The sequence below is a fragment of the Monopterus albus genome, unplaced genomic scaffold (assembly GCF_001952655.1).
Source record: "Monopterus albus unplaced genomic scaffold, M_albus_1.0 scaffold24.1, whole genome shotgun sequence".
Classification (NCBI taxonomy): Eukaryota; Metazoa; Chordata; class Actinopteri; order Synbranchiformes; family Synbranchidae; genus Monopterus; species Monopterus albus.
In genome coordinates, this window is record NW_018127904.1 from 2466364 (window position 1) to 2481842 (window position 15479).

The window sequence follows — 15479 nt, forward strand, 5'->3', positions numbered from 1 at the left end:
ATGATGACTGATTAGTTCTTTGTTAGTTAGTTTGCTCATCTTGTTTTTATGGTACATGAATAATATACTGTATGTTGTAGACTCATACTATAGATATAAACACACTGTGTCCAGAATACGCTTTTAGCTCTTTCAGCTTTTGCATACATCTCACAGTAATCTGTTGTGTTTTCATACAATTATAGTTGGGGAGTGTCATCACTGAAAGCTTTTGTAAGTAGCAGCAGCCAAAAAGTGGAATTAAATCTGTGTGAATAGACTGCGCAAAGTTAAGTACAACTGATTTGTGTTTGCACTGTGCAGCCCAGAGAAAGTGGTAAAAATGAGTTTTAGCATTATTCTAAGTGTATGTAGAGAATGCTAACTATGTGCATTTATACTGTCAAGTAATAGGCCTATTTGATGTGACTAAGAAAAAATGTTAAAACAGACAAAAAGGAAAGAAAAAAGGGAAAAGGACACAAATTTTGGCTTAATAGCAATGCAGTTATGCATTTCCATTTTTATATATAGTTTTTTTTTGTCAGTATTTCAAAAAATATAAAGTTTTTCATAGTTTTTGTTGTTGGCTTACATCGTTAAATAAAACTTTTTTTTCTTGTATCATCTGCTTCTGTTAAAGTAGCATGCTGCTTTTTAAATATGGCAGTTGGATATTTTTAATAGTCATCCATTTTGTTTCATGCATTTTTTGATGGTTCCTTATCTTCTGAGTATCTACAGAGTGAGGTTACGAAAACCCAACCCCACACACACACACACACACACACACACACACACACACACAAGAAAGAATTGCCTCTGGTCATGAATAACATCTGTCAGAACTGGATTTGCTTAATTGTCTGTGCCATTAATCTCCACTGTTGTTTAAAAAATGATTAATAACATATCAGGGAAACACACTGCTGCATTTGGTGACATGTTTCCTCATTACAAAACACCAGACCCTGATTTTTTATGAGACTTGGTGGATATTTCCAGTTCCAGTTTTAGTACTTCAAATGCTGCCGTCCGCTTTCTGACATATCGCTGCATATCTAGACAAGGGACTAACCCATCCTTGTCATTCAACAATGTGACAGTGCCAAAAGTACAGCAAGTCCAGAAGCCGTAAAGACAAAGTCACTGTTGAGCCTGTCTTTTAGTTGCTCTTTAGTTGAGTGAAAGTGTCTGTCCTGGCATAAATCTCCCAGTGGTCCAAGTGCAGCACCAACCCTAGTCCTGCTAATTACAACTGGTACCACTTCTTGTCCTTGCACTTTAGCATCAGCTGGAAAAAAAAAAACAACAACATAAATATCACATGCTATTATTAATGGTGAAGAATATGATGCTATCACAAACTCATTTCCTGTTCCAGTGTATTTCTTTGGAATAACACTACATTTAAAAATGCTGCACCTTGTCTGTGCAGTTGGATATAAAACATATATGCAAATTCAAGAGTAAGTAAATGAGACAATAACAGAGAACTGGTGCCACCATATGATCTTCATTGAGGAGGTGTGTCAGCACAAATCAGCAATGCCTATACATCATATTATTACTGTATGTTGCTATTACTGAGAAAATGAGAAAAGGGGAATGGGATGGAAGCAATGGAGATTGTTTATTTTGAGTCGGCATAATTTAAATTTTATTTCAGTTTTTATGAGGACATTCTTATTTACTCACTTACTCATTCTGGCTAATTAAGACTTAATTAGGATATCTTTTTTGTAATCAAAAAATGGACTCCTACTAAGCTATTTTAGTTATTACTACTATAATGTTCTTGTTTTTACCTCATGAGCATGTTTGGAGAAGGTTTCTGCACTGGTCATCATGAGGGCGGTTCGCTCCTCTAGCTCCCCCAGTCTCTGGCCTCTCTCATCCAGAGCAATGCGGGCCCGAGCCAGCTCACCCACTGCTCCACTAGCTCCCACCTTCATGCCCTCCATCCCTCCCTGCCCCGGGATATGCTGCGCCAGACTTCGAGAAGCCTTCCCAGCTGCTGCCTCACCAACTGTTGACGACATCAGGTACAGAGAAGAAGAAGAAGGAAAAAAAGTATGTCAGAAAATGATGACGATAAAAAAAATAAAGCACATTCTGGGTTACTAATATGGCAATGTCAATTTTACTGCAAACCACTGTTAATTATATAGATAACTTTTAATTAACATCAAATGGAATCATTTAAGTGAATTAGCACATACTGGAATCATATTAAGAAAATAAGAAAGACAAAAATAAAATAAAATAAAAACATACAGAGCTCTTCTCTGTCGAAGTTATGGGCATTTCCTCCAAAGAAGCCTTTTAGAAAGCCTCTGTTCTGGGCTTCTGGTGTTTCTATTGGTGTAAACAGCTCCCCCAGCATTTCCTGCAATGAATGAACATGGAAGAAAAGAAAGAAGAAGACATTTTTAGCAATCAATAAATTCAAAATTTATATATAAACAATTCTTTCAGATTATGCACCATGGATGTATTGCCAAAGTTTGTTGATCAAACATTGTAATGCTTGAGGGGAGAGGGGTCAAAGTGCCTATGTTTTCCTCACTTTCTTTAACTTTTACCATCTTTATAAAACTGTCATAGACGCATACATGCAGATGAATGATATTATGGGTCTTATTGTAAGGTGATTTGTTTACTGTAGTCACTCTCATTCATTTGGCCGTGGCCCATTGGAGGGCCTCAGTGCGCCCTCTGGTGGGCACAGTGGCATAAAAAAAACTGAAGTTACTTTGTGTTGTGTTCTGTGTTTTTCTTTTATTTTCTCATTTATTTGGGAAGGTGGTCCTCATATTTTGTTTTTACAATTAAAAGTGGGCCTTAAGTTAATAAAGGTTGAGAACTGGTCTACTGTATACTGACAGCTCCTCCTCAGTGACTTGTGAGAACCAGACCACAATTTGAGTAACCACTGTTTACCTCTAGGTGACACTATGGCTGCACTGTGTTACCAGCTCCACTCAGACAGGTATCTTTGATCAATAGTGAGAGTGCAGTAATACCTCTTAAGAACAAATACTTTCATAAATATGACCGTGTGTATGCGCACACATGCACGTAAAAAAGATATCTACATCATCAACCCAGTGGAGTTCAGACAACATATGACCAGCATGGCATTTTACTTCAGTGGCTCCTGTCAGCTCTGGGCACTTGGTTATTTTGACTGGCAGTGTATATGAATGCAAAATTATGAGAAATTGCATGAGGCAGACAGACAACAGTGCTGACCTGCAGGTTGTCACACATCTCCTGGCTGTAAGTAATTCTCTGAATCTCCGTCGGGGAGCTAAGATATAATGCCTGCCCTCCGTTGGTGAAACAAAATGTTCTTGCAATGCGCATGTCTGTCAGAGGCAGGTAACTGACATCCATCAGCGGTCTTAGACTCGGCAAACTAGACAAGAAGAATGAAAGACCAGTTACACACCAGGAACAGCTGTATAGTACTGTATAGGGGTACATTTTTTGCAACACTGTAGTTCGGCGTGAGTAATGTGAAACTGCCTTTAAACTTACAATGTAATTCAAATAACAAGGAAATGTTCTTGGAAGGAAGATGTATAAATATAACAGGACACAGTACCCCCATTAGCATCCACCCAAGTTAACTGGAGTTATCTCTGCATAGACAATAAAACATTCTTGCCTGTATCCAGAGACAAGTTAGTCAGTGTTCAGATTTTAAAAATGCATTGCAAGATGTACCTTTTACCTGTGAATAGGAGATACTTTAGTCAATGCATCAGAGCAGGAAATCTAAATGCAAAGGGTCAGTATTGTACTCAACCTGTCTAAGTGACTGTGAATGCCAAAATTGTTATCTCAATCATTATACAATTAATGGCACAGCTCTAGTCTAATCCAAAAATTCAGCAGCATAAAAATATCTATTAAGACAGATGCAATTTGAGTTCAAACATTGAGCAGCAACTTAACACATGTACCTGAGCATCATGATGTGTCCATTTGCACAAAAGCAGGCCAGACAAATACTGTTACACACTGATACCACATCGGCTCGCAGTACAAAGGACGACTCAGTTATGTTGTGGACAAAGAGGCAAGACTGTGAGGGCATCAAGAACACTTTGGCCTGTCTCTCAGAGCACAGCACAGCCAGATGTCCCTCTCCATAGGCATCCTGGGAGGATGATGGTGAAAAGTGGACCAGCTTGCGCCTCCGCGGTCGATCAGGGTCCTCGGGGGCATTCAGATCTCGCCAAACCTCGTAAGGGCTCTGAATAAATGCTCCCATGCAGTCCAAGAAGCCAAAGCGCAACACTGAGCCCTTCAGCATCAGGACCGCTCCTAGGGGTGTTTGGACAGAGTCAATAAAGAAAACCAGGGAGCTCATAAGGCCTGAAACTAGAATTCTCAAAGCTACAGGACAATACTACCACAAGCCAAGAAGATGAAAATAACAACCTCAAACCAGTATTATCTCTATTATGACCCAGTTTCATGCATGAGGCAGAGAATAATTGAACTTTACATGTAAAAGTAAATGAGGCTGCGAATGTCAGTAATGAAGGAGATAGGTTAATCACAAGAGTTCACATATTCACATTTAGAAACCTAGAACAACTCATTTTCTACTCTTGGCTACAAAGTAATCCATTATTCACACATGCACTAAAGTATGCTGACATTTTTGACAAAGACAATATTTTCTGCATAAGAAATGAACTTCTTCCTTGGGATTGAATCTGTGACCTTCCAGTAATAAGCTTGCTTCTTCTATGTTTAGTCTCAACAGAACAACTGCTGGTTCAAAGGACCTCGATTTTTGGTTCAATTGCTGTTTTTCCTCTGAGAAGGAGACCTTTTTCCTCACACAGCAGGACTTCTTAGTTATAGTGCAAAATCAATGGGGCTACATACATCCTTGCTCTTGAGAACAGAAGAAGTCAATGCATGACCGTGCATGACAAATGCCCGTCATAGTTCTCCATGACAACAAATTCTGCTCTAATTGACACAGATGAGGCTTTAGAAGCCCTTCAGTATGAGTAAGGGCAGGGAGAGTCGAGCTGTCAAATGTTGCTCACAGAGCTTAAAAGTGTGCACCTTATTCTTCTGGAAATTACAGTGCTTTTTTTTTTTAACCACGCTTTGCATCAACACTGCATTTTCTCATGTGTCACCAAATTACTGCTGAGATTTGGGAATATAGTGGCAACATTGTAGCAAGCAGTCAGCTGTAAATACATAGCTCAGCCAAACACTATATGAGGTGGTAAAACCAAAAGTGAGCACATGATAAATGTTAGTGATAATCTTTGTTTGTGCAGGAAAACAGTGTATAACTATTGTTAGAGTGACTAAAATCCTCTGTAAAATACCGGATACGTGATTTTGTGACTTACCACAGGGGCCAACGGTGACAAGCTCCTCCATCCTCTCCTCCTCGTCAGTGGGAATGGACATTGGGATGAGAAGAACAACGCCTAAGCTGGTGCCCACCCACAAACATGGTGTGGGCAGGATGTCACTCTTGCGCACGTAGGACTCTCCAAACTGCAGAGTGGTGATAGCCTCTTTGGTATCCCGGTCGATGCTGGACACACTGGAGCTGCGAGAGCGGCTGAAGGAGTTTTCACGGTTCTCTGTTGCAGCAATGGCCAACCACAGCAGCACAGCACAGGCAGAATTGATGCAGGTGGAGAAAGACATGAAGCAGTGACAAGAGAAGGAAGGACGAAAGAGGAAAGAAAGAGAACAGTGTTGGAATGAAGACATTTATGACAGCAGTGAGAGCGGTGGAAGGAAAAGGCAACACAGTGGACAAAGAAGACAAATTGTGGTATGACAACACAAGCATTTAAAAAGAAAAAGGTATTCAGTGAGGAGCAAGAGAGTGTGATATTTTAAAAGTCAAACATGGCTTGTTTACAGGTTGTGTCATGTAAAACACTGCAACAAATAGGAAAATGTCACTGAAAGGAAGTGAATACAGTGAAAGGCAAGGTGATCAAACATTACAAAAAGACAACTAGACAAACATATTTTCACACCTCTGCATAAACAAACAAACACACACACAGACAAACGCTGACAAGCAGACACACATGAGAATGCATGCACGCACACATACACACACACACACACTGGCAGTTGTACCAAATTCAAAAACTGCTTTAACTCCATTTGAGTGCTACCCATTCAGGTCCTCCATTATGAACTTAAAACCTCCATCATAAAAGTATTTCTGTATCGCTGCAATTCTGAATTATTCAGAGCCAGGCAATGTGCAGTACTGCACTTCCAGCCAAATGTTACTCTGAGTGCAGATTTATGTAACCACTCCAGATGGGTGCTGTATAAACAAAATGTATGCTGCCTGCAAAACATACACTACTAGCTGTCCAGCTCCTACACCTCAAGACAAGAGCAAGCACTTCTAGGCATGTTTTAGATGAAACAGGGCCACAGGACGGACTGACATACTGACTGACGGATGGACGAACGTATATTAGTCAGCAGGACAGCAGTGGACAGGTTTGTGGCCGAAGCCCCCTTACCTCTCTCATTCCAGCAGTAGGGGGTGGCGGTGGTGTGGTGCTCATCATGGGAGTACATAGTGACTCCATGTAACTGCTGAAGCATTGCCCTCCTGGATGCATAACCTACTCATCCCCCACAACATGAACCCCGCAGAACAAACCACACCCGCCATGACCCATAGACACAAACATACACATTCACATGCGTGCACGCACGCACGCACGCACGCACGCACGCAGTTCAGCCATGCAGCCACCCAGCCACGGAACAGACAGAAGACGAACAGATGAACAGCAGTACCAGAGAATGAAAGAAAAGGGAAGAGAGAAAGATGCAACTGAGTGTGGAGAGACTTTTTCAAATATATACAGAGACAGACAGTGACAGAAAAAAGAGGCTATGTTTCTGGAGGCCACGCAACCTTTATTCACATATCCCTTTTCTCTCCTAACCCCTTTTCAGCACCATCTGCTCAACTAAACACTGATGGTGTGGTCAGTAAAGAGCTACTGTACATCACTGTTGCATGACAACCAAAATTATGATACTGCTTTCTTAGATACTGGTGCAAGTACAAATATTTTAGAGCAGATCCCAGTTTACCCAGTTACAAACTGGTTACAAAACTGGTATAACCGATTCAACACAAAACTGGCCTGAAAACCCCAGCACAGGTGGTGCTGAAAACCTGAGGACCTCAAGGATGGAAATTCAGGTTGTGCTGTTGTTGTTCTTTACCACAGTATCAGAGCAGTGTCAATACACAGTATTAGATGTTATTATTAAAATTTCTAGTATTGTGTCAATGTTGCTGTACAGTACTGCTGACAAAGACAAAATGGTGTTTTGCTCTAATAGATAGCAGCATCTTGGTTTGGCTGTGTGCTGCTGGGGTGTGTTTACACTGTGTGACAAAGCCTGTGGGGTGCTGGCTAATGAAAGTCTGCCATAGTGGTGCTCTGACAGGACACAGTGACCCCCGGAGGGCCCTTACAGGGAGACAGAGACATGCGAGGTAGTATTAGGCAGGTGATAAGGAAAGGCAATGTGAAGCACTGAGACAGACTACGGCCAGATTCTTACAGTGGTACATGCATATACACCGGCACACACTTTAAAGAAACAAGGACAAACATGTAAAGACTCTCCTTAACATCTGTTTTCATATACCTGTGCCACTTATGACCGTGAATACAGTATTGTGCCAAGCTTTGCTTTACTGCCGATAAAAAAGTGTATCTGATGATTTTTCTGAAATTTAATTATGTGCTTAATTGGAGTTTAAGAAGTCTTTGACCTCAAAGTGAAGCATTTTATCAGCTAGGATGCTTAAATCACTTATTATAGATATCCATCAGAGACTTCTAATATCATAAAGGCAAATAATAGAAGGCCTATAGCTTCAGTATTTGGTCTTAAATCTCTCATTCAAACATGGTGTAGGTGTACGTGCGTGGGTGCAGACTTGACTGTCGTTTGAAAGCCTCTTTGGTTTCTGACCAGGTAGATAGTGAATCACCTCAACTCTGTGCACAGATAAGCCAAAACATTCAGATCATTCACAGATGAAACAAATAATAATCATCTTGTTTTAAGTGTGGGATATGTTAGACGTGATTGAACAGTTGGTCTGTGATACGCTGGTGACTTGTCCAGGGTGTACCCAGGTGGCTCCAGCCACCTTGCAACACTCTACAGGATAAGTGGTATAGACAATGGATGGATGAATAGTCAGTTCTTGTAGTCAGTGTGTTGGATGCAAGAAAAATGGATAGGTGTAAATGACTGAGGTAAATCATTATGATCAGACAACTGAGTCAAAGTTTTTGAGGTGCTCCCAGTCTGCACTGGTGGGTACCCACTAGTGGTCCAAGGAGCAACCAGATGCTTAAACAGGTCTGATCCATGGTGGCTCCACCAAAGATCTGTTGCTGTTGCCTCTTTTACTTGCCAAAGATCTATATTAGGCAATACCATAATGTTGTTTGTAGCTTGTACTTAATTTAGGGATTACACTGTGAGGAGACAACACACCCTCCCTTTATACTAACAAACAAATCAACACAGAATCGTTTTCTTAAAGATTTTCTTCTCCATAAGCAACCGCTATCATCCTTGTTACCAAGTATCATACCATTGTATCTTCAATATTTAATAGGTGTACTGCCTAACCGAGCTGGGAGGTATGAAAATGTTTACTGTACATTGGGTATGGCTTCCCCTGCATTTCCTTCCCCTGTCTCCTCTCCTGGCATGCAGGCCTCATTAACATCGGCTTCATCTCTCACACTGCTTGTTGACCTTTAATTATTCCAGTGATCCTGCTGGCTCTTCACTGTGGTAACTGAGTGAAACTGATAAACAACGATGCCAAAAGCAAGGCAGCAATCAGAGAATATGCAAGGTCTGCTGACTGTTCACTGTGGCTATTCTTGATTTTTTTAAACATACCTGCTCCCTATCCCATACCGTTAGTGAGTTGCACTGTATGTGTGACATCCAAATAGTAATCAAGACAATTACAGTAAAGGCAAAGAAATACTGAACTACTGTACAGAACACATCTAACCCAAGTACAACACAAAAAAACTGTTTTTGTATACTGTATGTCATTATTTAAGCTTGCACTAGTTTCTAAACAAATCTCAAACATGGACAGTTCAATCCATACTAAATCTGTAGCTTTCTTTAACAGACAAATCCAACGGTATTGTACAATATCTTCAATGCTGTTCAAAAGCCCTGCAAGTGGTATGTGGCAGGTACAATATTAATTTACATGGCCCAGTGTGGAAGTGATGGAAGCCTAACTGTGCTTAGAAAACTTCACAGCAAGCAGCCTATTAGATTATGTAATATCTTGTGCACCAAGCTGACATTTTGATCAGAGGCTGGCACCAGAGGAAAGCTGGTGGTGTGTTCGGACTGACTCAGACAGATGCATCAGAACTGAATAGCCCATCAGGCCATTGAAATACAGGAGGATTGTATGGGGCCAATGATATATCATAGAGCCTAATGCACTGGGAGGTATATAAATGACAAAATGACTATGACAAAGTACAACAGCTTTTGCTCTTAATGCTGCCCCAGAGGGCATGTCTAACACCCTTTTTGTTCTGCACAGAAAGCTAAAGGACCCTCTTGTCATACCATGTCAAATTTTTCACACTGATAATCGCTGCAAAATGATTCAAGGCAGAGCCACTTTCTCCAAACTATTTCAGAGCCATGTGAAAGAAGACACTGACGTCCACTCAGGCACACGGAGGCAAGGTGGCTATCCCTTAGACAGACAATGGCATGCTTCTTTTATGTCAGACAGAAGCTAAAGAGCTGACTCTCACACTTTTTGTTTTTTACTCTGATAGCTTGCCAACATAGTCCAGCTTGTGGAGATCTAATCACACTGTGCAGTGTAATAATGCAGCAAGCCGATGGTTTGGGTTTAGTAATCAGCTGACGTCTCTAGAGTCTCACAACCTCGTCTACCTGGATAAAATGGCTCTACTAATTGTGCCAAAACATATAGTACTGAAATCTTTCATGCCATAAGACTGCAATGCCATGTTGCTACAGTTTATACCTACAATTCTATATGAACATTATACTAAATTAGTGCAAAGCTTGTTGTTAAATTACTCAAGTCATCTGCCAAACAGTTTCTAGTGGATATTTTCAGATGTTATAGAAAAGGGTGATTTCTACCACTGTCTGTGTTGGTCTGGTTGATCATACAGCTGTAGTGAAGCAGTGGCTTTAATAAAACATTCAGGTTTTTGCTAATGAAAAACCGCTTCCCTCTTGGCTCCAGGTCAGTGTTGTATAATGAGGTCGATGAAGACAGAAGAGTGAATCTAATTGCAGAATTGGTGTAAAAGGGTCATTTGTGACTCAACAAACAGCACTGGACTTATTTTGTTTACTAAGCATCATTATTTTGCACTAGCATGTTAAATTCCAGTACAATGTGTGGCAATAGAAACATATAGGTGGTCCAAAGTAAAAATCTTTATGACCTTATTATAGCAGAGCACAGATGTGAAGGAACTGTGATTTAGGAATACAATCTTACTTTCAGCTGTCAACATTTGCTACCAGTAGCTGTTGTTTGTGAAGGGTGGCTACAATTTGTCACAGTGTTGAGTCTCCTATGGAAAATGACCTTGTTGTGACCTTAAGGAGACTTTCAGTTAATCTGACAGAGCCCTGACCATAAGTAAAAACAGACTCGGTCATGAGTGAGTGACCTGCCCAGCCAGAGCTTTCCAGAATTGTACTTTCCTTACGGTTATGAGTTTACACTGTATATGATGCCTCAGCACTACTGTATATGTTAGCAATGCAGTGTTGGTAGTGCACTGGGTTAATGAGTCAGCAGCACAGATAGTGGCATCTATGAATAATATAATATGAATAACATGGAGACTTATTGGCTCCAGCCCCCCCACGACCCTATTCGGGAATAAGCGGTATAGATAACTGATGGATGGATGAAGACTTTGACTGACTTACATGAACATATGCTCCCAGTATAGTTCTTCTGTCTGGCAATCTGCTACTTAAAGTGGCAGTAAAGTAAATTTTCAATTTCCACATTTTAAATTAGAGCAGCTCAGTGTTAAATAGCTTCTCTCCCTCCAGGGTCAGTCATCATGTCTGTCAGATTTTATGGCTCACCCACCTTTTAAACCTGCAGTCATTTTGGCTAGTGTCTGCCAACCACATTTTTATTTTCACCACCTTCAGACTACGACCCAGCAATGTGAATCATTATAAGTACAGCTAAGTTCAACTCACAGTTGTGCCTGGAGATATTTCACTGTGGCCTTTTTCTACCTAAAGAAAATTAGGTCCAAATCTAGACAAGTAAAATGTCTAGTACAGGACAATGTCTGGTGTCCTGATAAGATGAAAGATGTGGCTCCCATTTGGTCTGAGTGGGAGGATGCTATTCGTTCAAAGTCAGCGAATGTCCTGCATTGGCGTCTTGATGTCTGTAGGCTGGCAGTGACAGACTAAGTGCAAGGTTTCAATCTGCAATTAAATGTTTTCATACAATTGAGGTGGAGGCCATTTTTCTGTCAGTTCCCGGGTCCTTATCTTAAAATGACACTACTGAAAGCATCTTTTTAAGGCTTTGCTTGAAAGCACATATTTGCTGTTTTCCCTTTTGTTGTCATGTTGTAAGAGTAGAATGGTAAAATATACCAAACAACAAGCCTAAACAATATATGACTTTTTTATGCAGAGAGAACACAGAGATAGAAAGGCACTGAAAAAGTAAAAATCAGTTGGTTAAGACACTTAAAATTGCACCAACCTTTAGGCCTGACACATGGTTGACACAAGCACAGTAATAAGGGACACAATGCAAGGGCTGTTTCTTGCATTCAAAAGAAGCAAAAGATGTAAAGGGACACTAATGCAAGCTGCAGAAATACATTTAAAGTAAATTCAAACATTGCTAAATGAACAGTTGCATATGATAAAATTGTTGCAGTTGGTGTAAACATACAACAGTAATAGTCATCATGTTCATCTGGCTTGTTGTCAGTAACTCTCAGCTGGTCGCTCAGTGATTACTGTACGTTGTATACTAATCAGTCCGGCATGCTAATTGCAGCCAATTCATAGTTTTCAGTCGTGTCACTGGCACAGAGCCTTGGAGAGTGAAACAAACCTTTCCAAACTGGCAGCCAACATTGGCCACTCGTAGGCCTCTTAGTGATTCTATTCAGGTTGGTAGGAACAAACAAAACACTGTCATTCTTGTGACATTATTGGGAACGTTTATTTTATTTATACATTTTTTTGGTGTCTAAATTTCAGTTTCTGAGTTCTAAATCTACCCCACCAATAGAAAGAGAAGCAGCAGTAGCCAAGCGAGCTAGTGTGTGAATGAAGAGAGAGCAGCGCTAACAAAACAAAGCAGTAAATTAGAGAAATATAACATTGTGTTCTGATTATTTCACTTACATTCTAAAGCACAAATAAGCAGGATTTTATGTGAATTCAATCAAAGCGCAGGCTTCATCCTTCTGTCTGCCCTGCACTCTGTGTGTCCCACACTTGGTCAAATGGGCACACAGACCTCAAACTGGATGCATTTCAGCACTTACGTCTCTCCATAGATGTGTTTAAAAAAAAAAAAGAATAAAGGAACAATTAACCTTTTTGAAAGGAGCAGAGCCATAAGATCTGTTCCGCTCAAAGAGCCGCTACTCTCTTTCAAGCAATAGATATTTAGATCACCTAAACACCAAAGGAAAAACAAAGATATGAGAACAAACGGCAAGTTCTGGGCATTTGCGATCCATATACAGCACCTGCAAGTAGTATTTCAGTAGCTAAAAAAGTCCCAGCCAGAGCACTACACTGGCAGATTATAGGCTGCATCTTGTGGAGAATTCCTTCTGAAAGCTTCCAAAAGTCCAGATAGCTATATATACTTTAGGTGTGGATGGGTCAATACTGCTCCTGTTTGGGAGGTGAAGGACAAGAATTCTTCAGTGTCGAAGTGAAGGCTAGTGCTGATTAGCCACATAACGGTCGCTGTAGTCAAGGCTGTAATATTTTGGTCATGTTAAAACAATTTCTTATAACATAAATCTAACCAAAAGAGTTTCTCCACAGTCTATCTGGCATTTTTGCAAAACTAAGTGGAGGCCAGTACAAGAAAGCCTTGTTTTACCCTCCAGTTGGGCGGTCCTATAAGGATGTGACATCATGTGAAGACTATGTATTGCAGCTGTTTGATACAATGATTTTGTTTGTTTGTTTGTTTTGAAAGGCTGCAATACACATCATCTGCACTCTTTAGGTTGCAAGTATTGCTCTTACTACTGCAGCACCATGTACATCACTTCAATATAGAGAAATCCACCACTCGACAGACATCAGCATGGTTGCTGAGTTATAACTGGAGGGTTTTAGCAAACAGAAACAATAATGAAATGTTTTTGGTGAATGTATTTGCTATCTATTGACTGTATACCTTACAGCGTCCACTCCAGGAATCGACAGCATGATTAAAATTTTTAAGCTGCTAACTTGCATTAGCACATGCTCGCCTTGTGTTAACTATGCATCAGGCCTTACTTCACTTACCCCAGGGTGAGAGGATGGCATGCACTTGTTGGGAGGAAGGGTATGTTATAGAGGTTTAAGGAGGGGATTTGGGAAAACAAGCACACACCTTCAGTGTGGGACACAGGCAAAGAGATCTCCATGCAAGCAGCAGACTGGGCCTTGCGGAAGGGTGGTCGGCCAGGGCCTCTGCGGGCAAGCCGTGGCCCCTCGGGACCCACCGGGACGCGAGGCTTCCCTGCCGAGCAGGGCTGGGATGTGGGGCTAGTGCAATGTCCATTGACATGATCTGTAACAACGGCAAAGCATTAGCAAACAATACAAAGAGGGAACTAAAGAAACTTTCAAACATATTCTAATCCTCTACTGCAACATCCATCTTCATAAGACATTTAGCCTAATAATGAGCAGTGAAATAATGATTTAATAAAAACAAGGGAGAAAATTCACAATGAGGGGAGAGGATTTCACTTATTTATAATGCAGTTTTATCTGTTTTCAAGGAAATAGCTGGAGTCTTCTCACCCTATTGGGAGATTTTTCTATCTCTACACTTAATTATTCAGTATTAAACCATATGACCTATGGAGATGGATCGTTTTACAGAGTAAGAGAAGCAAGCTGATGTTTTAAATCAGATTGTTAACAAGAAAGATGGTATTGAGGGAGAAAGGGAAAGCAAGAGTGAGCAACACAGGGTTAGAGAGTAGTGTGAAGTATGAGCAGGAAGGAGAAAGAGAAGCTGGGGCAAAAGAAAATAAGAAAATATAAAGGCATATTGAAAGTGCAGGTTCACCCAGTTTGTGCAGGGAACTAGAAAACCAAAAAAAAAAAAAAGAAAACAGGCTTGTTTCATCTCCACTTTCTTTCTTTATTTTCTTTGTGAACTGTTAGAAGACCTTGTTTTAACAGAAAGAGTTTACTTTAAAGATCATGAGCTTTATGTCATTACAGGCTATTTCAAAAAGCTACAAGTGGAAATCAAAAGAATATATAAAAGACACGTTTGCTTTGTTATTACAATGCAAATTCATGCTCAAATTAAATTGGTTTGGCTACACAAGCAGCTACAGATGGTGCTGACAGGAAACACTTGTTACTTTCTGGAATTGTAGCTTTGCATGTCCTCCCCTCGGGGACCTGGTCTGTTGGATGCTTTCTCCTCACTAAATATACAGTGATTATACGTGTGTGTGCAAAATGCTTTGTTTAGAGCCAACGCTTATTAATGAGACAAAGAAAAGCAAAGCAGGATTGTGTGGATTGGGTGGACTCTGCAGTTCCTTGTTGCCTACATTTTACTTGGCAAGACAAACTGCCAAGACAGCTGTAATTAACAGCTTTATGGTACCAGCACCTGATTACTCCCAGTTGTCTTGAGACACGCTTAAATAAAAAAGTGTTCTTTCCTTTAGCGGCATCTCTGTGGACGTAACTTAAATTGATTTGGGAGTTGAGATGAAGGTGTGATCCAAGCTAGTCATATTTATTTCTTACCTTTCCTTTCTGAACTTCTTCTATGTTGAATCCCATTAACCATGAGAATATAACACTGTGTTACTTAGTAAAAACACTGGAAAGTGCCACCTTGTCACCCTCCTCTTAGCATTTGACACTGATCATATGTCTGTCATAACAAATCTAGTCTACTGTTCAGCTGGTTGATGCACACATGATTCAATTTCAAAGTGAAGATGAAAAGCTCCAGGGTGCCACCCAGTCCCCGTGCAACGCTCGCTCAGTTTCACAGTGGGATGGGCCGAGGCAATATAGGGATTGAAAACTGAAGGTGATATCGGGTCAACCGACAAGAGAGCCACGTGTCGACACCACTGTGAATCTCCTTTAATGGTTTGTTATTGTGAATTTCAAATCATTCA

At 40.6% G+C, this 15479-nt stretch overlaps 1 protein-coding gene across 5 annotated transcripts in view; it reads right to left on the bottom strand.

The window, feature by feature from the left end:
• Positions 1-968: 968 nt before the first annotated feature.
• stxbp5l (syntaxin binding protein 5L) overlaps positions 969-15479 on the bottom strand; it is a 115968-nt gene continuing 101457 nt past the window's right edge. For 3 of the 5 annotated variants that reach the window (XM_020594668.1, XM_020594667.1, XM_020594666.1), the window contains 8 exons: positions 13709-13888; positions 6528-6632; positions 5373-5612; positions 3951-4314; positions 3235-3400; positions 2257-2368; positions 1788-2008; positions 969-1273 (listed from right to left, as the gene is read on the bottom strand). In XM_020594668.1, the coding sequence (XP_020450324.1) occupies positions 1232-1273; positions 1788-2008; positions 2257-2368; positions 3235-3400; positions 3951-4314; positions 5373-5612; positions 6528-6632; positions 13709-13888 (1430 nt within the window). In that variant the 3' untranslated portion in view covers positions 969-1231. The remainder of the gene's footprint in view (positions 1274-1787; positions 2009-2256; positions 2369-3234; positions 3401-3950; positions 4315-5372; positions 5613-6527; positions 6633-13708; positions 13889-15479) is intronic. The other 2 variants (XM_020594670.1, XM_020594669.1) reach the window with 1 other exon arrangement.